The sequence below is a fragment of the Colossoma macropomum genome, unplaced genomic scaffold (assembly GCF_904425465.1).
Source record: "Colossoma macropomum unplaced genomic scaffold, Colossoma_macropomum, whole genome shotgun sequence".
Classification (NCBI taxonomy): Eukaryota; Metazoa; Chordata; class Actinopteri; order Characiformes; family Serrasalmidae; genus Colossoma; species Colossoma macropomum.
Genome location: NW_023494807.1, coordinates 2,077,251 through 2,103,362, shown reverse-complemented (window position 1 = coordinate 2,103,362; position 26,112 = coordinate 2,077,251). Strand labels below are relative to the sequence as shown.

General features: G+C 38.7%; 1 protein-coding gene across 1 annotated transcript in view; it reads left to right on the top strand.

The window, feature by feature from the left end:
• The window catches only part of dlgap1a (discs, large (Drosophila) homolog-associated protein 1a), a 203,941-nt gene extending 200,386 nt beyond the window's left edge, over positions 1-3,555 (top strand). The window contains exon 12 of the mRNA XM_036556772.1: positions 3,214-3,555. Coding sequence (XP_036412665.1) covers positions 3,214-3,429 — 216 coding nt within the window. The 3' untranslated portion in view covers positions 3,430-3,555. The remainder of the gene's footprint in view (positions 1-3,213) is intronic.
• Positions 3,556-26,112: the final 22,557 nt, after the last annotated feature.

The following is a 26,112-nucleotide window of genomic DNA, read 5'->3' as shown; positions in this document are numbered from 1 at the left end:
GTGGATCAGACACAGCAGTGCTGCTGGAATTTTCAAACACCTCAGTGTCACTGCTGGACTGAGAACAGTCCACCAACCAAAAATATCCAGCCAACAGCGTCCTGTGGGCAGCATCCTGTGACCACTGATGAAGGACTAGAGGTAGACCAACACAAACTGTGCAGCAGCAGATGAGCTATCGTCTCTGGCTTTACATCTACAAGGTGGACCAGCATAGTAGGTGTGTCTGATAGAGTGGACAGTGAGTGGACACAGTGTTTAAAAACTCCAGTGCATCGTGTGCTCAGTCAGAGGCAGTTTGCAGTGAACAGATTTTAGATTGACCTGCTTCATTCAAGATGTATTCCAGCTCTAAAGTTATAACCAGACAAGATGAACTATGATAAACAAGGTTATACAACAGTTAGTTCCGGCCACGCAAGCTGATTGGTTGAGAAGCGTTCTTTTTTCACAAACACTGTATCACTCCGCTGAGACGCTGTTGCTAAGCAACGACTTTGACAGCTGTAGGAGATGCTCAGGTCATTTTAATGTTTTTACTTCTTACTTTGCCACAAACAGAAAATGGACACTTTTAAGATCACATTTGACCGACAGCCGATTTGGTCGGACTCTGAAGATGAGACGACACTAAATTCCCAAACTGTCTCACCACTGAGCAGCTTTTCACTCGGCAGCTGAGACAGAAGAACAGCTAAACAACCTGGAATCAGCCAGAAATGAACCCAACACCATTCGCCAAACTAAACGGGCTGTAAGATGTTTTACAGACTGGCTGGAACAAAACAACATTAATACTGATCTGGCAAAAACTGACAAAACCGAGCTAAACTTGATATTGCGGCAGTTTTTTGGCTCAGTCTGATTTGGTCAGATTCTGCAGATCAGACTACACGTTCGGTGAATGGTATTTGGTTCATTTCTGGCTGATTCCAGGTTGTTTAGCTGTTCTTCTGTCACAGCTGCCGACTGAAAAGCTGCTCAGTGGTGATGACAGTTTGGGAATTTAGTGTAAGGAGCTGGAGAACGAACTGCCGGCTGTGCAGCGAGTGGGCGGAGTTCATTACCCTGACGTAGCAACAAGCTGCTTGTTAAGGAACTATAATTTGTTGGAAGGAACTGCGAACATTAAAACATATTAAATGCCGCATTCACAGCCCAATTTATATATTTCTTACATAATAGTAACTAATAGAACACTCGAGGTCGTGTGTTATCATGAATAACATCACGTTATTATTACGTTAAGTTAGTATCTTTGCTAATTTGCATAAAACAATACAAAAATTTTAAGACGAAATACACACTAAATTATGATGAACAGGTATACTTAAGAAAAATGGTTCTTCAAGGGTTCTTTGATAGGGGGATTGGTTCTTAGAACCATGAGTTGTGTATAGAACCATTTCATGCTTAAATAGTTATTTACATGGTGAAATTTTTATTTTTTTTTTTTTTCAGGATGATGGAGAATGTGTTATATGTGGTGCTATACAGAACCATATACAAGACGTTCTCCATCATTCTGAAAAAAACACTTTACCATGGACCTATGCTAAGGAACCCTTAAAGAACCATCTTTTTTAACAAGTTTCCATGTAACAAATTAAAAAAAATCTACTTTTTGACCACTTCATTGAAATGCATTGTGTGAAGGGTCATATGTTTATGTGCTTTATTCAAAACATATTCCTGCTCCAAAGTTGTAAACGAAGCAGCTAAAGTAATTATTGATGGTGGCTTTTGCTAACTAGCTGACATTAAATTAGTAGCCTAGCATGTTTGTATGAAAAGACATAATCCTAAATAGAAAAAAATGACTTACTAAAATTGGGCTAATAAGTAGCTTGGAACAAATCTTGAAACATTTTTGAAACACTTTATTAATATTTAAGACCACGAAGGACAGCAGAATATAACCTCAGTCGCGGGATAATGTCAGCCTTAACCCTTTCTCAGTGCACTTGCTAGTTCCCTCGCTTGTTGACTGCAGTTCGCATAAACTTTTGACTCCACCCTTTATTTCCACCCTTTACCTGTTAATTCACCCTTTAACTCTGACGATTGGTGTGCAGACTGCTGGTCACCATAGCAACACAGACACCTAGCTAGTAGCCAACGAAATGGGAAAGAGAAACATTTAAGATGAACATAATAACATAATTTGGTGACAAATTGACTTATTTGCATTTATAATCACTCCAGCTGGTTTCCTGATATGTTTAATATGCAAAGAGAATCTGCCACCATTCGTTTGAATGGTGCCTGCTGCACCATTTAAGGTGGAACAGGAAAATTCGAACAAGAAGCTGATGAATGAGAAGCTGAAACAAACTAATGTTGAGAGACATTCTACAAGAAACTGTTCTACTTTTGGAAAAGTTTCCTGCCAGAGATGCGAGAAAAGAGACTATAGCTGAGCTAAAGCTTAAAGCAGAGCCAAGTAAGTCAACGTTTTCATTTATATTGAATTTGTTAGCCTACACTGGGACATCAGCACATACTGAGACACATTTACAGCCAAGATGGTAATATGGACATAAAATATTGTGGCTGCCAAGGTGGTTTGAGTTTTGCTGAAAGGACAAAATGGCTCTTCTTAACATCTGAGCTGCCGAACTACACCATCAATAGTGAGTAACAGCTACTAATCCATGTTTGATGGAGTTATTTAGTGTTAGCTTGATGATAGCATACGTCCTGCTAACGTTCTGGCACTAACTGTGTTCATCATCTAGCCAAAGCATAAGAGATCTAGACATAGTTCGATTGCAAAAGTCAGTCAACACTTAATGTTTGTTGTCAATCGTGAGCAAATTCCCAACACTCAAACAAAGACGAGGGGCAAAACTACAGAATCAATCCTCTCTACCTGTGAGGGCAAACTTTGTCTTCTCTTGAATGCAATCAGATCCTCACAGCAATGTTCCAGGATCTAGTGTATAGCTTTTACATGAGACTAGAGGCTGTTACTGCGGCAAAGAGGGAACAAGCACTATAGTAACACCCTTGATTTTAGAAGAAGGTGTCTACCAATGTTTGTACAAAGAGCATACAAATACAAATTTGAATTATGGATATGGAAAAAAAAATGATAACTCTTGTTATACTTTTATCGCCCAGGCCTGCTCTCTCTCTTTCTCTCTCTGACTCTCCGTCTCTCTCCGCTCTCTGTTAGGGACGGTTAACTGACTGTTTGTGCTCTGTGTCCAGGAGAGGAGGTTACCTCCCCCCGTGCCAAAGAAACCCCCGAAGGCTCACCCACCCCTGGCCCGGGACCGCTCACTCGAGAGCACCGAGAAACAGAGGCAGGAGGCACGCAAACGCTTAATGGCGGCCAAGAGGGCGGCATCCGTGCGGCAGAATTCAGCCACAGAGAGCGCGGACAGCATTGAGATCTATATCCCTGAAGCCCAGACCAGACTATGAGAGCACACATACACATTAACACGCACCACTGCCGCACTCATACGTATAAATGCTGAATCTAGCATTAAAAAGCACAAACACGCCGCCCGGATCTGTATCTCTGAGAGTAGCGCCACAACAACACACACACACACACACACACACCTCTGGAAACACCATTTAGGCATAAAAAACACACATTACATGTAATTACATTGTTCAGCAGTCGGTCTTCTCACATGTGTACCCACTCACAGCAACTAGATACAGCCACTTAGTGTTTTTCTGCATCATCCCATCACTTAAGAATACTGAGCCTCATTTATTATTAAAGGAATGGTTTGGCGAAAAATCAAATTGGCCCAGTTTTCCACTAACCCCAGATGTGGTCAATCAGCCAGGACAACTTTGGCGCCCAAATTTTGGACACTAGAAGTCAATAGTCACACAAATACACCGCTAAAAGTTCAAGTAGACTTATTGATGTGGTTTAAGTCCCAGTGTGAACTATGAAAATAAACAAAACTGAACATATCATTCATGTGGACACTACGGAGCATGTTTGCAATTTCTGCCATTTCTTTTTATGAATAAGTGTTGATCTTGAAATATATTTCTATTAAAAAAGGAAAACAGAAATCGCAAATTAGATCAGGTTGAGAGAAGTTTTGGGGATGCATTTACAGATAAGATTCAGGTGATCATTGTGTTTGTTAGCAGTGTTAGCCTTGTAGCTCCAGTGCTAAACAAAAGAAGCAAAATGTGGACACCGAATATGTCCTGGCGGATCAACTATATCTGAGATATACCATTCCTTTAATGCCAGACAGTCAGTCATGGCCAGAAGTGGCTAGAACAGCCTTAACCCATACTCAGTGAAGTAATAACTCAAGTCCAAGTCAAATTAGCTTCCAACTTGAGTAAAAAAGTGTCAGGTCCAGAACTAATGAAGGGCTGAGTTTCCTATTGAACTGCAGTGGAACTTCTTAATACACCCAGCATTTATCAGCATAGGAAATGAAGTCTGTTACGCTCTATTCGTCTCTTTTTGATATAAAATAAAATGCTAAAGCTAATGAAAGAACAGTAAAGCAGAAAAGTAGAGCTGGACTAACAGAACAGAATGAAATTTTACCCAGAAAAGGAATTAGGAACTAAATGTGAATGGATAAAAGTGGAACTGAGAAAAAAGTAAATACTCAAATTATGAATTTTGGCATAAAAATAAGTGTTGTCGTTTTAAAATACTCAGAGATTCATCCATCAAAATTCTGTACACACAACTGAGAGAGTAGCTTGTTCATTTCATACTAACTCACCTATGTCATAGAAAAAACCAAGAAAATATGTGTTTAATTCATGCAACCATGCAAAATTTCAAAATTCTAAATAGTTTTTTAGTTATGAGTTTTTAAAGTTTGCAATATTTAAGGTTCTAAATCTTAAATGTGGAGTTTAGATGCTTACAGAGTGACTGAACTAAGCAGAAATAGTATCTGGATATAAATACAACACTAAAATAATACACATTACATCAGCTGGTTTCATGGTAAGATATTCTCACAGCAGGCTCATTTATTGGGAGAGTGTACTTTTATTGCATAAACTTTCATCACTGAAGTAGCTTTAAAAATCATTTTTGCAAAATTTTGGTTTATCCAGTATGCCTACATTTCTGTTGATGCTAATCCTCTGAAATATTTGTTTCTATCTGCAATATTTGAAGCTACACCATGAGTTTAGAAAGGCTTCACAATAAAAATCTGCTTGGGAGGGACTAAGCCTATTTCTGTTAAGCTTTATCTTGAATAAGGACAGCTATGTCTCAATAACATACAAGAAAAATGCAAATATGCTAAGGCTTCTTATTTTAAAATATTTTTTTTTAAATATGAAATTTATATGACATTTGACAAGCATGCACAATATAGAGAAATAGTAAAATAAAAAAATAAAATAAATTAAAAACGCTGCCTTTCCAAAATAACCTGTATTGTGCTCCAGAATGTTTGAATGTTGAGTGGTGATATATTTTTCTGTTTCTTGCTGCATTCAGGCCGATTGAACATGCTAAATTGCCCATAGGTGGGAAAGTGTATGTGATTATATATGTCTGTGTGTCTGCCCAGTGGATTGGTATCCTTTCCAGGGTGTTTATTGCCTTCGCTTAATGACTGTAGGGATAGGCTCCAGCCCCCCCTTCGACCCAGAATGATAAGTGGTTTAGCTTGTGTGTGTGTGTGTGTGTGTGTGTGTGTGTGTGTGTGTGTTGCTGCTGAGGGATGTATTATATACAGCATCTCTTGCACAGACACTCAGTAAGCACCTTGCTGTGCTAGTCATCAAAATAAGCTTGAACGCCTAATATTTACATCAAGACATCACCACTGTAATCTGATGTTTACCAGAATTATCATTTTTCATTATACCAGGAGATAATAAGCTTCCCAGGGATACAGTTCCACATGCTGATTTCATATGAATCTCAATTTCCTGCTGCTGGTGTCACTGACATTTTCAAATATCAAATATGTTTCTCCTGATATTCTCATAACTTTCAAGGTCTTTGCTGCATGTGGAATGTAGAAAAATCATTTCAATAGCCAGCAAAGCAGAATACTTGTAAATGGAAGCATACACACACACACACACACACACATTTTCTAAGCCGCTTATCCTTCTGGGTTGCGGGGGGAGCTGGAGCCTATTCCAGTGGTCAATGGGCGGAAGGCAGGACTAAATGGAAGAATGTGTATTTTGAAAAGACACAGACTTCCTTGAGCATTATAAAGGTTAATTTAGAAAATTTTTTTTTCTATTTACTTCTTTACTGTTTTTATAATAAAAAGAGGTACCTAAGAGGTGAAAATGATTCATGGCAGAGAGGTACATACAGTGCTGTAAGGCAAAATAATCCCTGAAAAAAAGTCTTTTTTTCCAGGTATAGCACTATTTTACCACCTTTAACATTACATATAAAAAGACACGTGCAGGTTCACTGCTGATTTTGGATTAGGGTTAGGGTTAGGCTTAGTTAGTAAATAAATGGCTAAAATTTGTGTTGTAGATATTGTGACTCCTGGTTCCCATCACCACCACTGTAAAGAAATCTGACTGTTTGTTTCTCTACAAAGAACCATTTCACATTAAACCACTCTGAAGGACTTTCTTTACATCTCAGTGGCTGAACTATGGAGACATTGATTGTCAAATACATTTTTTTTTCATATTGTAGTCACACATAAATGTACATATTCAGGAAAAAGTTTGAAGGATAGAACATTGGTCCCTTTTGGAAAAATATAGGGCTGAAAAGAAATCTGCAAAAGAAATTTGTTGTTTTGCCATTTGAATAATGTTGTGTAGCTTCATATATTGCATTAAGGGATTCAAGGAGAATTCAAGGGTTCGATAGAACACTGCATAAAAACTAAATTTTGCAAAAAATTCTTTTGAAAACTGATCATGATTGCATTTCAACGGTGAAGATTTCACATGCTGAAATAAAATATTTAAAATAATACAATAAATTAACTTATTTTTGAGAATTTATTCAGTATTTCAGCTAAATTCAGTTGTGCTATAAGCAGTTAAACTTAATATGTAATATACATGTATACTCAATATGTAGAACCTGCTGGGGTAAACTTTAAAAACTCATGACTAAAAAAAAATATTCAGAATTTTGACATTTTGCATGGTTGCATGAATAAAATTGAAGTTTTTGCTGGATTTTTTCACTAGAAATCCTTGACATGGCCTGCCAGGTTCAAGGAAAGTTGGCGAGAAATGACACTACAAGTCACTACCCATCTCTGGACTTGGCAGATGTTTCATGGCAGGCAGAGAAAAGTCCTTCAATTTGGATCAGTTTGGATAAATATGCATCAATTGGATGCATATTTAATAAATGAGGTCCTTTATTCATGCGATTCATTTGTTTATAGGCAGACGAGTCTGGACACGTGGTCACTCATCAACATGCTGCAGTAGTTAACGCTCACACACTAGCACGCACGCACCTGTGTACTGGCGCTGAATGAAAGGGCAGGGTGTTTGTATATAATCTGTGATATACCGTTACCCTCACTGCTACGAGGAAAACCGCAGCAGGTTTCGATGTTTCGTTTTGATCTCTTCTCCGTAATCTTTCCCGGCTGGTTTTGCCTCTCTGCTCTCTCGGAAGCCGTTCTGGAACTCCTCTTCCTCGCCGTGTACAGTAGGCCTTGGCCCTTCCTCTCTCAGTCCTCCTCCTCCTCCTCTCCAAAGTCTGACCAGTGCCGCATCGGTCCCCCTGCTGAATCCTGGACCTCAGAAATCTAGCGGATGAGCTTGCAACCTTCACCCACCTTCACTCTTAAAAATAAAGGTTTCTCAGTGGTTCTTGGCTTTAGACGTAGATTTCTAGGAAGAACATTTGATGTAGAACCTTTATATTAAGTGGAGGTTCTTAAAACTTTAGAAGTTAGATGGTTATTTCGGTAACACTTTGTACGAATGTCACCTTTGTAAGCATCTATAAACACATTCATAACATGTTATAATGCATTCATAAGACATTATAAATATGGCTATAGATATTTATAAAAATGCATTATACATTATAGCCATGTTTATTATGCATTATGAATTGTTAACATAATACATTATAAGTACTGTTCATAACAAATTATAAGAGCTCATAAGTCGTATTTGTCCGCTCTAAGTAAAGTGAAGCGTACTGTACTAAAGCCTCCTCCAGTGTTCAGAGTGAGGCTTCAAGTTGAAGTATTTACTGAAGGATTTACTGAAACACTAAAACATACACAGTAAAGCACATTACAGGCTTCAAATGTCAGAGTTTAAACTAGTGCTGCCATCAGTGTTTTACCCAATGTGGGAAAGGTAATGTACACCACCGTTAGCTTGGTATTTGTCTTTACTTTACACTCTCCAAGCTGGGACTGACTTCTTTGGCACTGACATTATAACATGTTATTAACACTATTTATAATGCATTATATTAACAATTCATAATGTATAATAAACATGGCTATAAAGTGTAATTCAGTGTAATTCTTTTTTATAAATATTTATAACCATGTTTATAATGCCTTATGAATACATTATAACATGTTATAAATGTGTTTATAGATGGTTACAAAGGTGACATTCATAGAAAGTGTTACCGTTATTTCTTCTGTTTTAGGCTATTTAAATGTACATACAGAACTGTCCAGAAGTCAGAGGCCACCCTTCAGTTATGTAATTTCCAGTCAAAGCGATGCAGAGAAACTTGTTCATGTATTTCTTACAGCAGAGTTGATCACTGTAATGCTCTACTAGTTTTTAAGGCTCTGAAGCACCACTTATATCACAGAGTGTCTATCTGTTTATGTTCCAGCACGTGATCTTAGATCTGCAGATACCGACCTCCTACACACACCTTCTGTAAAATGCAGAAAACATGGAGAAACTCGTTCAGTTATTCTGTATCTAAACTGTGGAGCTCAATTCCACCTTTTATTAGACAGTTAAGCTCAGTGCTCACTTTGAAGAAGCATCTAAAAACGTATCTCTTTAACTCAGCGTCTGATTAAAACTCTACGTCTTGTGGTATTTATCTTTTTAATTTCATCTGTTTCATTTTCTTATATGATTCTAAATTAATACTTACAATTTCTTGTATTACTGTTAAGCTTTATCTCCTGTCTATAAAGCAGGGAGATTGTTCCACACCTCCAAAGTTTAGTATTAGAAGTTGGTTGAATCCAAGTAATCCCAACAACAAATTTAGACTGTCCAGTTCAACTTTACTCCCCATCTCAGTTTTGTTAATCTAGTGCATCTTCGTTTCTTTGAGTTGTCACAGCGGAAAGATGGAAAGAAAAACCTGGAAGCTTGACTGATGTTTATCTGATGGAGAAAGTGCTGGTGGTCTTCCAGCATGGCTGTTATATTTTTTGAACTCCAGGTTTGGAAACTCTTGTATTTTGTCTTCTTTTTCTTTGACTTTCCCCTCCTTATGCAAGTGAATTATCTTGTGTCTAATCTCCTCAGAAATGCCTTGTCCTTACTGGCTGTGTTGACTGGAAAATTAAGTATGGTTTCTGACTTCTGCACAGTACTGCATTTAATCACAGTGCAAGTTCTATTTACATTCTGTATGGACAGGTTTGAGTCTGCACTTCTGACAAATTTTAATGTCAAGAAATGCCAAAAAGCTAAAGACTTAGATTCTTTCCACAAAATCAGACATTATTTTGCATTACATTTAATCAAATTCAAATCATAATAAATTATACCCTCCTCTACTTCATACAAAATTACACCATACTTTTGTTATTGCTGGCAATAACTGCGAGTTGCATTTAAATAGGTTATCGACACACTTACAAAAGTTGGTTCTTTAAAGAACCGTCCACTGAAGATTCTTCGAAGAACCCTTTATAGCGCCTTTATTTTTAAGAGTGTTCCTGAATAGAGACAGACTGCCCAGAGAGTGTCAAATACAGCACGAATCAAGGTCAAACGAGGACAACAGTGACTTCAGCTGCCGGACACGCTGCCCAAAAGACTGGGGTTCTTTAGTGGACCGTGCTGATGGCTTCCTTTTCTCTACCTGATATTCTAAATCCTTCCAGACCACCTTAATTCACTGCTTCATTCACTGGCTTCACTTTTCTTACCTGACTCTTTCTTTCTTTCTTTCTTTTATCGTAACGTATGGGTGAAATAAGGCAGTGGAACAGGGTACGTTATGTTAAAAGCAATATTCATTTTGAATTCAAACAATCAGCGTTACACTGTAATACTATGACGTAGAGGTCTATTATTTGTACGAGTTGGGTTTCACTGCTAATTGAAGAAGATGCCTTCACCATTCTGTAGCCATTTCTGTTTCCTGTACTGATGCTTGCTATTGTGAACGCTTATCATTGATCACTCTGGAGGAAATGTCTTCTCTATTTTAAATATTTGAAACCCTCTAGTCATACGTTAGGCACATCATATTCTTTAGTGTATATTATACAAATGAACGTACTCTTTTTTTAATGTAGAATTGGGATGTCCTATGGATATAGGCTATGGCCATACTCAGAAGAGCCTCTTCCCCTCCCTGAAACAGGAGCGTTAAATTTAAGCGAGAGATAAAAACGAATAAAAATGCAAGCCTTTCTTTGTCGTTCACTAATTTATATTTCCAGTAGCAAGTTCGGTGACCTAATTTTGTCGTTCTTATAATGTTTTATAATGTTTGGAAATAGGGAGAGGCTTTTTTTCATAGGCTGTATTTCTGCCCGTGGGGGGAGCGGCTCTCTGAGAGGATCATGTGACTCAAGTCTGTCCAATCAGGCCAGGCGGGCTGGACTTAGCATTAAACTCTCAGGACGATACGGGGATTCAGTGGGCGCAGCAAAATCAGGGTCTCCCAGTGGTGGTGTTTGTGTATGAGTGTGCGTACGACTGTATGTGCGTGTGCGTTTGGAGAAATACGTGTCCTTACGGTGAAACGGTGTGTGCGTGAATGTTTTATTTTTTTTGTGCGTGCGAGTCTCTAAAAGTGCTTCCTAACTTCCTTGGTTGAAATCTTAGAACTTTCTGTTTGGATGACGTAGCCTCATAAACTCCCCTGCCCATTAACGACCCGCCATTACCCCACGTCCCCAAACCCCACCCCACCCCATCCCCACTCACCCACCCTCCACCTCCACCCGGCCCCAATCCGTCCTAATTTTAGTCAGTAGTGTTTGTACAGAAACTCTACGATGACAAGCATGCAGACACGGTAATATAGAACTACTGTATATCTTATTTGTACTTTTATTCATTTATTTATTTATTTGCCTATTTATGTATTTATTTATGGTTCATTTATTTTGTACGGTTTGGATTCTGTTCAGTGATCTGTCATGCTACCCTCATATTGTGAATATGTTGTATTGTATGTATAGACATTGTGTGCATACATACGATAAACACAGAATAAATTCTTCAAACTTTTTCTGGCCTGCACATCTGTACTGTATTTTACAGAAACATAGGCTGAAGTTCAGCAAAAGTGGGACGTCAGGTAAGGTGGGACGCTTCATGCTACATTGCTCTTTCAGTGACCAGAGCCAGTCAAATGGAGCTGTCATGAATAATTACCACAAAGGTGCTGGGCATTCAGCATTTTAATTGACCTGACATTATGGTCAAGGGTGGTCCTGACCCTCGTGAGCAACGGGCCACATAAAAATACAAATTAGGTGTACTGTATATTATTATTAGTAGTATAATTATTCTTCCTGTTGTTGTTTAATATTTTATTATGTAAGTTTTGTATCTATTTCATACATTTGTGTAATTTTATTGAGTGAGATTCTCATATTGTCAGATAATTTTGCTTGTTTCAAGCATATTTCTTAAAACAAACTTATCTGTCAATAAAGTGAGATAATTTTGCTGAATAAATTTACTGAAAACTAGTAAAGAATGTCTAGAAACAACTTTAGGCCTTCAGCCTACAGGAGTTAAGCCCCGCCCCTGTGTTTTAGCTTGGAGCACTTTTTTAATCAAGCATAATACAGAGCAGCCAATCTTAAAGGCTCAGCAACAGTAAACAGTGAACAGCCTGTTTAATTGTCAGTGATGAAGAGAGAAAATGGTCAAGGAAAAATCAATTATGATGTTTTTGGTAAACAAAACCACACAAACATTGTAGGTGGACCTTGGGGGGGATAAATGGCCTCTTTAAGTAATCTTATTCTTAGAACAATCTCATAATGAGAAATATTAGATATATTAACTACATTTAAGATGATCTCACTTGCCAATCCTCCCCTGATCGTCATGCTGATGATCTGACCTGTTAAAATACTCCTACAATCATAGTTTAAAACAAAAATTAAACTATGATGAATAATAAATTAAGTATTTTGTTGTGTCCAAGAACCTTAAATATTTTTGATATGCCCAAGAAACTATTAAAAATGGCATAGGGAACATGCCTAAGCCTTAACACTCATTAAGAATGTGAAGAATATGCACAATTATGCAAATTATAGACACCCCTTGCCTCCCTGCTTCTAAACCCCACCCATCTCCTCCTACTACCTGCACAATGTTTGAACAAATGGCACAGAAGCAGAGCAGAAATGAAGAAATAAAGCCACTGCAACTTTAATAAATTGCTCTTGGTTTAGCCTTTTGGCTAATCTAGCGTCAGCCTCTTTGCTGAGAAAAAACCAGTGCAGATCAGCATGCATTCCGTGCTGGTCTAAACCAGTCTGTGCTGGTTTAGCTGATCACCTAGCATGGTCATGCTGGTTTTGTTAATGACCAGACATGCTGGTCTACATTAGTTTTTCTAGCAGGACTGTGGTGCTAACTAATATATGAATTAAAATGAGTTATGCGAACAGCTTCATGCCCAAAAACGAAGATTTACCTGCTCAGATTTGAGCCTTTATTCTTTAAACATGCATTAGTGAGACTTCAGTGAGCTGAAATGAACCTGTGTGGTTCTGTATAAAGCTGTTTAGACCTTCTCACTAATGCTAGATTGGTAACACTTTCTATGAATGTCACCTTTGTATGCATCTATAAACGCTTTCATAACATGTTATAATGCATGCATAAGACATTATAAACATAGCTATAAATATTTATAAAAGTGCATTCTACGTTATAGCCATGTTTATTATGCATTATGAATTGTAAACATACATTATAAGTACTGATCATAACAAATTATAAGAGCTCATAAGTCGTATTTGTCCACTCTAAGTAAAGTGAAGCGTACTGTACTAAAGCCTCCTCCAGTGTTCAGAGTGAGGCTTCAAGTTGAAGTATTTACTGAAGGATTTACTGAAACACTAAAACATACACAGTAAAGCACATTACAGGCTTCAAATGTCAGAGTTTAAACTAGAGCTGCCATCAGTGTTTTACCCAATGTGGGAAAGGTAATGTACACCACCGTTAGCTTGGTATTTGTCTTTACTTTACGCTCTCCAAGCTGGGACTGACTTCTTTGGCACTGACATTATAACATGTTATTAACACTATTTATAATGCATTATATTAACAATTCATAATGTATAATAAACATGGCTATAAAGTGTAATTCAGTGTAATTCTTTTTTATAAATATTTATAACCATGTTTATAATGCCTTATGAATACATTATAACATGTTATAAATGTGTTTATAGATGCTTACAAAGGTGACATTCATAGAAAGTGTTACCGCTAGATTCTAGTGCTAACAAGAATATTGAAGCAAAGACAGCTTAAGCTAAAAGTCCCACTTACAAATACACAGGTTTACCAGCTCGGATTTGAGTCTTCATTCTCTAGACTTGAATCAGTGAGCTGGAATGAACCTATGCTGTGCTGTGAAGTGGTAACAGGCTAAGCTACTCCTACCTGCTACTAGAATAGCTCTAGATGTGGAATATAAATCTGATACTTGTCATTTTAAATAAAAGCATAATTCATCTATTTTAGCTAACAGCGTACAGCACAGTCTAAACATTTCAAACAAGTAAACTACGAGGGGATCAGACACAGCGGTGCTACTAGAGACACATCAGTGTCACTGCTGGACTGAGAATAGTCCACTAACCAAAAATATCGAACCAACAGCGTCCTGTGGGCAACGTCCTGTGACCACTGATGAAGGACTAGAGGATGACCAACACAAACTGTGCAGCAGCAGATGAGCTACTGTCTCTGACTTTACATCTACAAGGTGGACCAACAAGGTAGGTCCTTCTTGTCCAGGATGACAATGTTCTGATCCACAGGACATGAGGAGTCACTGGTTTGATGAATATGAGACTCCAGATGTCAACCCAGTTGAGAACCTATAGGGGATTCTAGGTTGACATGTTAGATAGCGCTTTCCTCCAACACCATCAAAACACCGGTTGTGGGAATATCTTTTGGAAGAATGGTGTTCCATCCTTCCAGTACTGTTCCAGGTACTTGTAGAAGCACTGAAGCTGTTCTGGCTGCTCGTCGAGGCCCAATGCTTTACGTAGACACTTGTTGGTTTTTCCTTTAAATTGGCTCCAATCTGTATGTAGACAGGTTCCAATATAAGGCTATTAGCGTTAGCCGACCTTATGAGCAAAGGTGCTTTTGAATGGTGTGGTTTAGAGAAGCCTGCAAGTACTGAAAGTGGAGAAGTGCAGATCATTATTTTAGGCATACAGGCTTTATATTAATATGCTTTTGTGTGGATTCATGTTGCATATAGGCCTAGTTCAACTTTTACCATTTTATAAATTTATAAATAAAATTAAAGGCAGGGGACAAATGGGGAGATGGACAGAGGACTGCAGGGAACAGTATCCATCTTGTTTTTCACATGATCACTGTTTTGCAGTATGGCTTAAAAATGTGAAAGTGTACTTACTTTTTAAGCTATTATTTGTCCCATTAACTGTCTCTGAGGTGTTCTGGGACAACGTGCAGTTTGCGGCTGTCAGTATAGCAGAGTGAAGATGAAATTATGGCAAGAAGAGCAATGCTACAAATATAAACAGTGCAGAGCTTCAGCAGAGAATCACAGTGACTCCATGAAAACGCCCAGTGGTTAGCATTAAAATCTGTGTCCAGTAAGTAAACTGCCAGTTAAACACCACTGTTTCCTCACAGACGCACTTAAACTCCTTTACGCTTTATATTCCCTTTATAACTTGCTATATTCTGCCCTCACTAGGGTGGACAGACAGCAGAAAGCTAGCTGGCTAACAGGGTAATGCTACAATAATAAAAGACAGACTTGAAGTTTAAGCCTTTAAATAAAGTGTATTTAAAACCTGAGACATTCAAAGTATGTAATGCTACTTATATGCCTGTCGAAACTAGAGAAAAAAAAAAACTAGAGCCAACATAAAAATCCCAAATAGCGCCAAGCTAACTCCACTAGCTTGACGCTAACAGCTAGCAACCATGGTTGAAAATACAAGAAGCATTATCTTGTTTAAAAAACAGATTTCTGTATTAGACACTGCTGTGTAATGGCACTGCTTTATGGTGTTCTGCCCGTATCTGTCTCTCTGTGTGAACACATTTATAAAATTTAAATGAAATAACTTATTAGCAAGAGTAGTCAGGTAGGCTAAGTATGATCCTCTGACTGTTGCACAGGTTCAGGTGTCTGTTGACTCATCCATTAAGTTAAACTACAAACATGAGCACACAAGTGTTCAGTCATTGGAATTGGCTTAATAGCTTTCAGTAGAGACCTATAGTTTCTGAAGAATGCCTTTAGATCCCATTAGAAAACCACCAAACGCATTTAGAATCAGCCATTTGTCACCTGTTACACCATCAGCCCCATTTTATCTGAGAAATAAAATTATATTAATAAAATAGCAGTAACAGAATGGACAAAAGTGGGTCACATATCGGTTCCACATGTTGATATATTCTGTGTCGTAAAGTAAATCGAGCTTATTCTGTTTCACCTGAGGGTCTGTTTAGGCGAAATAAGCTGACTGCAGTGCAGCTGCATTTCTGACTTCAGCCAGAAGTTTGGGGGGGTGTTTAAAGGGCAGTTTGAACCTGCGTTCCCCTTTTTATTTTCTGTAAGTTCTTGGACTTTTCCCCTTTCTGCTGCTATGTCATTGAATTTGGGAACTCATCCAAGGGTATCTAGTTTCCCCCAAGAAGCCATAGTGTTGTTTAGGGTTGAAATCTTATTAAAATAAATATTGTTCTACTCGTTTCCAATCATTTTTGTGACTCAACGTTCGCGCATGTAACTGCTATTAACTGCAATTTCATAGGGAAAAAAGCGAAAAGCAGCAAAGTGCGGCGAAACAGCGATTACTACAGTCACCGCTAGAGGGCAGCAGGAGCACCCCAAGAATTTCTGTTGCGGCTTGTAAAGTAAGCCTGAAATCATGATGTTCTCTCAAAGCCACAATACAAACTTGGTTTCTAGCCCAGAACGGTCTAGACCTCGACAGGCCCAAGTTGAAATGTAACTTGCTAATGCGTTAAAATGCGTAATTTTGGCAAAGATGATCCTGCCTTATTAATTTAGCTATACGTGTGCTGCTCTTTGGGTTATTAGTTGGGATGGTTTTACAGGGGAAGTCCACCACTATTTTCAAAATGTCCGCATAATACAGTGGTTAAAATGTAACTAGAGTCATTCAGAGTGCTTTGATCTGAAATAGTTCATTGCAGAGAAACTTACAGACTCTGGAACCAGGGGGTCACGATGGCTGCAGCACAAATATAGCCATTTTATTTACTGCCCAAAACCACAAGTGAACCTACACGTGCTCTACGAGTTTTCATACGTAATACATCTCAAAATAATACGTTTTTTTGAGGACTATTTTGCCTTTATGTATCCTTCCACCATGAATAGATTAAACTAAACTGATTAAAATGCCAAAATGTTTCAGATGTATCACAAAACTACTGTTAAACTATGTCTCAGACGTCAGCCAGCACATTCATAGCCATTACATGTAATAACTTTCTGCGAGGGAGCTTTTAGAGGTGGACGTCTGGTTCCTATCACCACCACGGTGAACAGTTCTGACTCTGTAAGGTCCTCTAGAACACAGTATTTCACACAAAACAACCCTGAATGACTCTGTTTACATACTAACCATTCAATTATGTAGAAGAGTTTCCTTTTAAGCTGGTGGGGATTTTCAGGGTCACTCGTGCGTGTATTTAATCTCTTTATAGGTCTGAAAGTTATGATATAGTAAGAATTAAATGTATTTAGTCTTATTTTATCCATGTAACTTGGGATTTATGCACATCTTGCTATTATTATTTGGATATATGTATAGTGGTCACTGCCTGAGCTCCTGCTCCTCTGCGTTGGTCAGTCTGAAGCTCATCTTTAATCTCCCTCTGGGATAAACAGCCCGAGGCGAATACAGATTCTCCAGATTAACGCACGAATCAATTAGTCGGCGTTCAGATGAATCAATAAATCTCCTTAATCTCCGCCAAGATAAACCTATTAATACCCCAAAACACCTTTTAAAGGGAATGTTTCCCACTCTCGGGAGGATTAGCGCTGATTGTTATGTCTGCTGGATGGAGCGCTTCCTACTGCTGTTACAGGACCATCCCTGATCTTGTCCTTGTCTTGTCCTGACGGTGTCTGGTCAGAGTTGGTGAGTTAGCTGGAACAGAAATATAATTAAATAGTTAAATAATTGCACGTAGCCATGCTCGCTGATGCCACCGTTCATTTTCAGTTCCATAAACTATATAACTACCTACCCAGCTTGTGGACCTGAGAGCCAAAGTGCTGTTGTAACAAAGTCATAAGATATTAATAAAACAACCTAATAGTCTTCTTACAGGTAAAATATCTGAATCTGTGTCAGGTGAAGAGGCTCTGGTAACACTTTCTATGAATGTCACGTTTGTAAGCATCTATAAACACATTTATAACATGTTATAATGCCTTTATACAGCATTATAAACATTATTATCAACATTTATAAAAATGAATTACACTTTATAGCCATGTTGATTATACATTATGAATTGCTAATATAATGCATTATAAGTAGTGTTAATAACATGTTATAATGTCAGTGCCAAAGAAGTCAGTCCCAGCTTGGAGAGCGTAAAGTAAAGACAAATACCAAGCTAACGGTGGTGTACATTGACTTTCCCACATTGGGTAAAACACTGATGGCAGCTCTAGTTTAAACTCTGACATTTGAAGCCTGTAATGTGCTTTACTGTGTATGTTTTAGTGTTTCAGTAAATCCTTCAGTAAATACTTCAACTTGAAGCCTCACTCTGAACACTGGAGGAGGCTTTAGTACAGTACGCTTCACTTTACTTAGAGCAGACAAATACGACTTATGAGCTCTTATAATTTGTTATGATCAATACTTATAATGTATTATGTTAACAATTCATAATGCATAATAAGCATGGCTATAACGTGTAATGCATTTTAATAAATATTTATAGCTACGTTTATAATGCCTTATGAATACATTATAACATGTTATGAATGTGTTTATAGATGCTTACAAAGGTGACATTCATAGAAAGTGTTACCGAGGCTCTTTTGTTATTGTACAGTATAATATTCGCTGATAAAGGCCTCAAACGTCTGAGTTTCTCTTTAGTCTGTGTTTGTAGAGCAGCTGCGCGATGGAAGGTGATTATTGTTTATTTATTTATTTATTTTTTGCTGTCGTTCTTCTTCGTCTTTTTTTCTTTTTTCGTCTTAATTTCCTCTTCTTCCTTTTTCTCTGCTTCTTTTCATTCTTCTTCTTTTTCTTCTTCTTCTTCTTGCTCTTCTTCTTCTTTCCTTTTTCTCTTCGTCTTCATTTTTCCTGTCTTCTTTTTCTTTTCTTCTTGTTTGTGTTGCTGTCATTGTTGTTATTTTTCATCATCCATTTCTTTTTTGTTTTGTCTTCATTTTTCTTCTCCTTTTCTTCTCCTTCTTCCTCTTCTTTTGTTCTTCGTCTCATGTCTTCTTTTTGTTTTCGTTTTTCTTTTTGTCTAATTTTGCTGTCTGTATTGTCCTTTTTCGCATTTTTTGTTTTCGTCTTCACTTTGTTCTTTTCCTTTTATTCTTCTGCATCTTTTTTCTTTTACTTTTTCGCTCTCTTTTTCTTTTTTCTTCATTATATATTCTTGGTCTTCTTAGTCTTCTTTTTTCTTTTTTCATTCTTTTTTCTTTTTTCTTTTCTCTACTTTTCTTCTTTTTCTTCTTCTTCTTCTTCTTCTTCTTCTTCTTGCTGCTGAATGATTTCGTTAATTAACTCTCTCTCTCTCTCTCTCTCTCTCTCTCTCTCTCTCTCTCTCTCTCTCTGTCTCTCTCGTTTGTATCCACTGCTATCTGTTGGTGACACAGGTGTTCAATTAAGCACACTTAGCTCGTCCGATAGAAAAGCATTTGCAGTAGAACAGTAGAACAGGACTCTCTGGAGCAGCAGCGCATGAGTCTAAGGTCACCGTGCCCAATACCGAGCGTCAGCTAGAGGGGTATAAATCCCCAGTACTGGGCTTTGGGGCAACTGTGTTCTCTGGAGTGATGGAGCTCCATCCAGTACTTTTGTGATGAGTTGGAGTGATCCAGAACTGACCATCCAGCATCAGTACCTGACCTCACTAATGATCAATCAAATCCTCACAGCAATGTTCCAACATCTAGTGTAAAACCTTCCCAGAGGAGTAGAGGCTGTTACTGCAGCAAACTCCCTATCAACACCCTTCATTTCAGAAGAAACTCTGGACGAGCAGGTGTCTACAAACTTTTGGACACACAGTGCCCCGCCGGTGTTTGTCTGAGCTCCAAACGAACTGAGCTCTATTCATTTCCGCGCTTTAATGAATGGCCCTCCGCGCCCGCCGCCTCAGCGGAAAATCAGCGCACAAAGCCTCAGTGAGACGCGCGTGCTGCTGTGCCGGGGCGGAGAGAGCGAGCGAGCGAGCGCGCGCTGCGTGCAGACGGAGCCGAGAGCGCGCGGCCGTCTGCAGAGCGCGCGCTGCTGCCGCGCATGTGGCCAGATTCCCAGGGATCCCCGCGTGTTTCCCTGCCGCTCAATAAAGCCACGACACCGTGAAACGGCTGTGAATGGAGCTCCACCCGCCAGCCTTTCAGGTACCTGGTCACTAAACACGCTCACGCGCACTCATACGCACACACGCGCACAAAAGAAGAAGTGCAACAAAGCGCGCGGGGGCCTTTTGTGGCCCTGCTTTATCCAAACACGAATAAAGAGCAGCGCGCCCTGTTCTGGCCCAGTGTTTCAACAAGCGCGAGCTGTTCAACTCATGATTTGTAATCGCGTGAGTCTCGAGCTCCGCCGCCGTGTTGTGTTAAAGTCAGAGTGCTGTTACTGTGATGAATTCAAGGCTCGAGCAGAAGTCAAAGTAGCAAAGCTCTTCAAAATGAAAGGTTCTTTGGGGCGGTTCCATTAAAGAACCAATTTTGGTTCCCTAAAGAACCTTTGGAGAAATTAGACATGTGATTGCTAAGAACCATTTAAATGTTTAAAGAAGCTCCACACACCTAAAAGGGTGGTTCTTCAAGGGTTCTTTTGGTAAAGGGAATGGTTCTACTTACAGAACCATTTCATGCTTAAATGGTTCTTTGCACTGTGAAATGGTCCCTCAGATTGATGGACAATGTGTTGCATAGTTCTATATGGCACCTTTTTGAAAATGGTTCTATATAGCACAAAAAGGGTTCTTTGATTGTTCTTCTATTGTTACTCGCTCTTAAAGACGAATATTCAAAAGTTCTTTAGTAAAGACAATGAACCATGAACACTACAAGAACCATTTGCATGCTGGTTCTTTGCATGGTGAAATGGTTCTTCAGATTGATAAAGGATGTGTTGCATATGGTTCTATGTAGAACCTTTTTGGAAATGGGGTTCTTCTGTGATTGCAAGCTCTGTATACACTCTTTAAAAAGACACTTTTTCAAGGGTTGTTGAAGAAAGACAGTGGTTCTATTTAGAACCATGAGTTCTATAAAGAACCATTTCAGGCTTGAATTTTCTTTGCATGGTGAAATTGTTCTTCAGATGGATGGAGAATGTGTTGTATATGGTTCTATACAGAACCTTTCTGAAAATGGTTGTATATAGCACCAAAAAAGGTTCTTATTGTTAAGTATGACACTGTAACCTTGCTATGTGGAACTATTTCCAAAAAGGTTCTATATAGAACCATACATAACACATTCTCCATCAATCTGAAGAACCATTTCACAAGGCAAAGAGCTATTAAGGCATGTAAATGGTTCTATATAGAACTCAAGATTCTAAACAGAACCATGTAAGTGTGTATAACTGGAAGAGTCTCAACTAATTACTTTTTCCCTAGAACGTCCAAGCCAAGAACCATTCGGGCACCTTTCTTTTTAAGAGTACACCAAAACTGTCCTTAGTTCTCTAGTGGAACTTGCTAGAGCATCCATCTACACTCTTAAAAATAAAGGCACCAAAAGGGTTCTTCACCCAATGCTATAGAAGAACCAGCACACAGCAGCACACACTGAGGCTTTGTGCTGCTGCTTTCTTTTGGTTGCCTAAAGAACTTTCCAAGAACCATTATTGTAAAAGAGATGGATAAATGTTTTCAAAATTCCACATAATGAAAAGGTTCTCTACCAATTGAAGGTCTGACCCACAGTCATTATGTCCAAGCCAAGAACCACTTAGGAACCGTTTTTTAAATAATGTACCAAAAAGTAACCTGAGTAAAAAACCAACAGATCCAAGAACTCCTGGAGTCCTCTGTTCTCTATAGAACTGCTGTGGACATCCGTCTAGACTCCTAAAATAAATCTGCCACCCTTAAAAATGGTTCTTCACTGGTTCTTTAGTAAAAACCCAATGTTATTTACAGAACTGTGAACACTCAAAGAACAATCTGAATGCATAAATGGTTCTCATAGAACCATAGCAGCAGAATTTTTGGTGCTATTTAGAACCCATTGTGCTAAGAATGTGCCAAAATTGGCTCTTTGCACAGTGCCATAGAGGAACCGCTTTTGGTTCCCTAAAAAAACAATGGATGGTTCTTTAAAGAACTGTTTTTTAAATGAGATGAATGTGAAGAACCTTTTTTTGTTATTTTGTTTAAAGAATCTCCACCTGGTCTAAGTGTTCTAGGAAGAACCTTTAGACTGGTAAAAAAAAAAACAAAAACGCTTGACATTTCATGAAGGTTCTTTAAATCTTTTTCAAACACGGTTCTTTAGAATACCAAAAGAATTATGAGCCGAATGTGAATAAAGCGGTTAAAGTAGAACCGAGGAAGAAGCGCACAGACCTGAGTGCACTCTTTAAAAAGATGGTTCCTCAAGGGTTCTTTAGTGAAGGGAATGGTTCTATTTAGATGAGTTCTATTACATGTTTAAGTGGTTCTTTGCATGGTGAAGTGGGTTTTCAGATTAATGGAGAGTGCATTGCATGGTTCTATAAGCACCATTATGAAAATGGTTCTATAAAGCACAAAAAAGAGTTCCTTGATTGTTCTATTGTTACGAGCTCTTAAAAAGGATGATTACCTAAGGGTTCTTTAGTAAAGACAATAGTTGTATATAGAACCATGAACACTCAGAGAACCATTTGCATTTATGAACGGTCTTTGCATGGTGAAAGGGTCTCTTTAGATTGAAGGAGAATGTGTTGTAAATGGTTATATAGAGAACCTTTTTTGAAAAGGGTTCTATACAGCACCAAAAAGGGTTCCTTGATTGTTCTTCTATTATTACAAGCTCTTTAAAAAGATGATTACCTAAGAGTTCCCTAGTAAAGACAATGGTTGTATATATAGAACCATGAACACTCAGAGAATGATGGAGAATGTGCTGTACATGGTTCTGTATAGTACCACAGAAGGTTCTTCTGTTGCTCCAAGCTTGTCATCGTAACAATTGAAGAACTCTTTTTGGTGCTGTATAGAACAATACATGACATCCTCCATCAATCTGAAGAACCATTTCACCACACAAGTATGAATGGTTCTAAGTAGAGCCATTATCTTTACTAAAGAACCCTTGAAGAACCATTTTGTCCAGTAAAGACGCTGAACTGTGTGGATCTGGCCCCTGTCCGTGCTGAAGCTCAGTTGTGAGTCTTAATTACTGCCCCTCCTGCTAATCTGGCGTTCAATCTAATCCTCGTAATCCTGTTTGACACTGGAGATTACGTGGATTAGTGTTTGTGGATTAAACCTCTGGGAATACATTTTCCTTTCCTCCATGCTGGGCTTTGCATGTGAATGATGGAGATGCCCTCGCGCGCCTCTGACTTGCCCGATCATTTATAACATTCCCCATCAGACCGTCTGCTCCCCAACACAACAGCAGAAAAGACCAAGTGCTGCTCTTCCCATGCGGCTCTGCAGGTGCTGCTGTCTGCGCGCGGCAGGAGAGAGCGCGGCTCACCTGACCAGCATACCTGAGCTGACCAGCAGGGAGCTGACCGTAAATAAAAATGAGCTTAAAAATCAGTTTTTTTTTTTAAAAAACAATTGTTTTCACAATACATTGAAATTAAATGTAAACAAATGAATTTAGAAAATAGATTTAAATTTCCATAAAATTTAACTTTAAATAAAAGTAAAAATGTCCAAAAATGTCCAAAAGCATCTGAAATATATATATATATATATATATATATATATATATATATATATATATATATATATATATATATACAGTAATAAAGTCAGTCATGTGTAGGAAATGATGTTAAAAGTTACTTATAAACTATTGATTAAAATCAAAAATAAACGCGTCGTTTCCGTGACGTTTTGGCGTCAAATTGCTTCGATGTGACATTTTGCATTCATTCTGCTTAATGACGTAATGCGTAATCATCATGTCTAATGACTGTCTCGTGTCCGTTGAAGCTCGTTTAGCCCAAAATAAACATTTTTCCAATCTTTTGTTAGATTTGATGTCAATTTGAATCCCTTTTTCTAAGAAATGAAGTCATTTCGTGTCTCCGCGGGTCTCCGCTCTGCGCTGCGATGCTGAAGCCCCTCCGTGATCACGTGACAGTGACTCCATCACACCAGCTCAGTAAATGTAAAGCACATTTATCACCAGCTTCTTTCTTTCTTCTCTTTCTTCTCTTTATTCTCTCTGTTCTTCACTCAGACTGTTTCAGACGCTCTTTTGCTCTTTTGGTGAGCAGACCGGTGTGTGCGCGAGCGCGCGTGCGTGTGTGTGTGCGCGTCTGACTGAGGAGCGCAAGTGCTGCTTTTCCCACGGAACACACACACACACACACACACACACCAGAGCCGGATACACTCCACACACACTCAACACAACCGCGCACACTCTTTCACCCTGTGTGTGTGTGTGTGTGTGTGTGTGTGTGTGTTTGGAGTCTCTCCTACCAGTCAAGGTCTCTCAGGTACCAGCGGGGTGTGTGTGTGTGGAGCTGAACCCCACCGAGCCAAACGAGCCAGTGTTTATGGTTCAGAAAGAAAGAAAGAAAGAAAGAAAGAGGGGTCTGAGTTAGTGGAGGCACGTGTTGATATCCAACCAAAGAAAAAAGCAAAACAAAACACTAGCCTGTTGTTGTTAAGGCACCACTACAGACATATGAATGTCAATAGAACAATCTAAAGGGGAAAAATCATTTAAGGTAACAAACTAATTAATTAAAATTAACAAACTTCTGTCATTGCATTTTACATATTACACACATATTACACAAGTATTACATACTTATTACATACATGTTTTGTACGTGTTTATTATTTTTATTATTATTGTTATTATTATTATTATTATTATAATTATTATTATTATCTGACCTGTTTAACTTACCAAAGATAAGTTTTCATATAATCTCTTCTCAATTATCCTATTGTTACAAGCCCCACGTGGTCACGTTGAAGTTATTGCAGATGTAACAAGTTCATATTTGCAGGTCATTTAGATTAATTCATTTTAGAGACGCACTGAATCAACAGCATCAATAATATTAATGATAATATCAATAACCAAAGTCATTTTAACCATCATCATCATCATCATTCTCATCTGTGGAATTACACACTAGTACGAAATATACATGTTTATTTCTTTTATTTAATAACCTTTTATACTCTGAACTCACTAATCAGCCTTGATCATAACAACTGAACCGTCATTCTGGAGTCTAAGGGGTTAAATATTGTCCGAAAAGCGCCCCATTGTTCTAAATAAGTCAGTGTGGGAGAGAGTGTGGCCATTATTAGGCTGCTAACTGCCCTGTTTTAGCCTTTAAGTACAACCCCCCCCCACACACACACCCAAACTCCCACCACCACCACCACCTTTTCTTTTCTTTTAAAAGGGCGAGTGTCCAAAGTGTCCACTCTGTGGATACAACCCTGCTGCCCGGGGCAAATAAATTAAAAAAAGGCCCCGTATGATGATGACGAGTCACCCCCACGTTCTATTCTTCCCAGCAGTGACAGCTCCTTTCACTCTCATCACTCTTACACTAATGTTTGCGCTGCTTTGTATGGCGCTCGTGCGCTGCGCCAAAGGGTGGGTGGGTGGGTGGTGATGGGTGGGGGGTGGGGGGGGGTAGATGGTAGGGTAGTTGTGTGTGAATGTGTGGTGGTGGTGGTGGTGGTGGGGTACCTGTGTTTAAAGAAGAGCCTGAAGGTGACAGGGGTCAACCTGTGCGCGCGTGACCTTTTCATTAAGGCGTTAAAACTGCGCTCGCGGGGAGGGGTGTGTTTTTATTTGCGCATTGTCTGGCACCGGGGCAAAACGCAAACTGCGCTTAATTGGTCGTGAGGCTGAGAGCAGCAGGAGCCCTTCAGCTCCGAGTGATGAGTTACTAATGAGAGACACTCCACTCACTTCCCCTGTTTACGCTCAGTCACAACAGTCGTGACGTCACGCGTTTAAGTGTGATTAAGTAACTGGAATGGTTTTGACTTCGGTCATTTGATTCGTGTGTTCTACGTCATTCGGTGGTTGGATTTGTTTGGGATGAGGAGGCGATAAAATACAGCAACGTAAAATGAAGGATGCTTTATTCTGAGTTATGAGGATCTATCTCTGCAGCTTCAAATACATTATCAGTCAGATGTCACATAATAATAATAATAATAATAATAATAATAATAATGGGATTTATTATGACCCTTATACATTTGTATTTTATTTACAAGTCATTAATGCAAATATTACATAATACAATGATAATGAATGTTCTTATTGTGACGACAGCAATAATGACAACA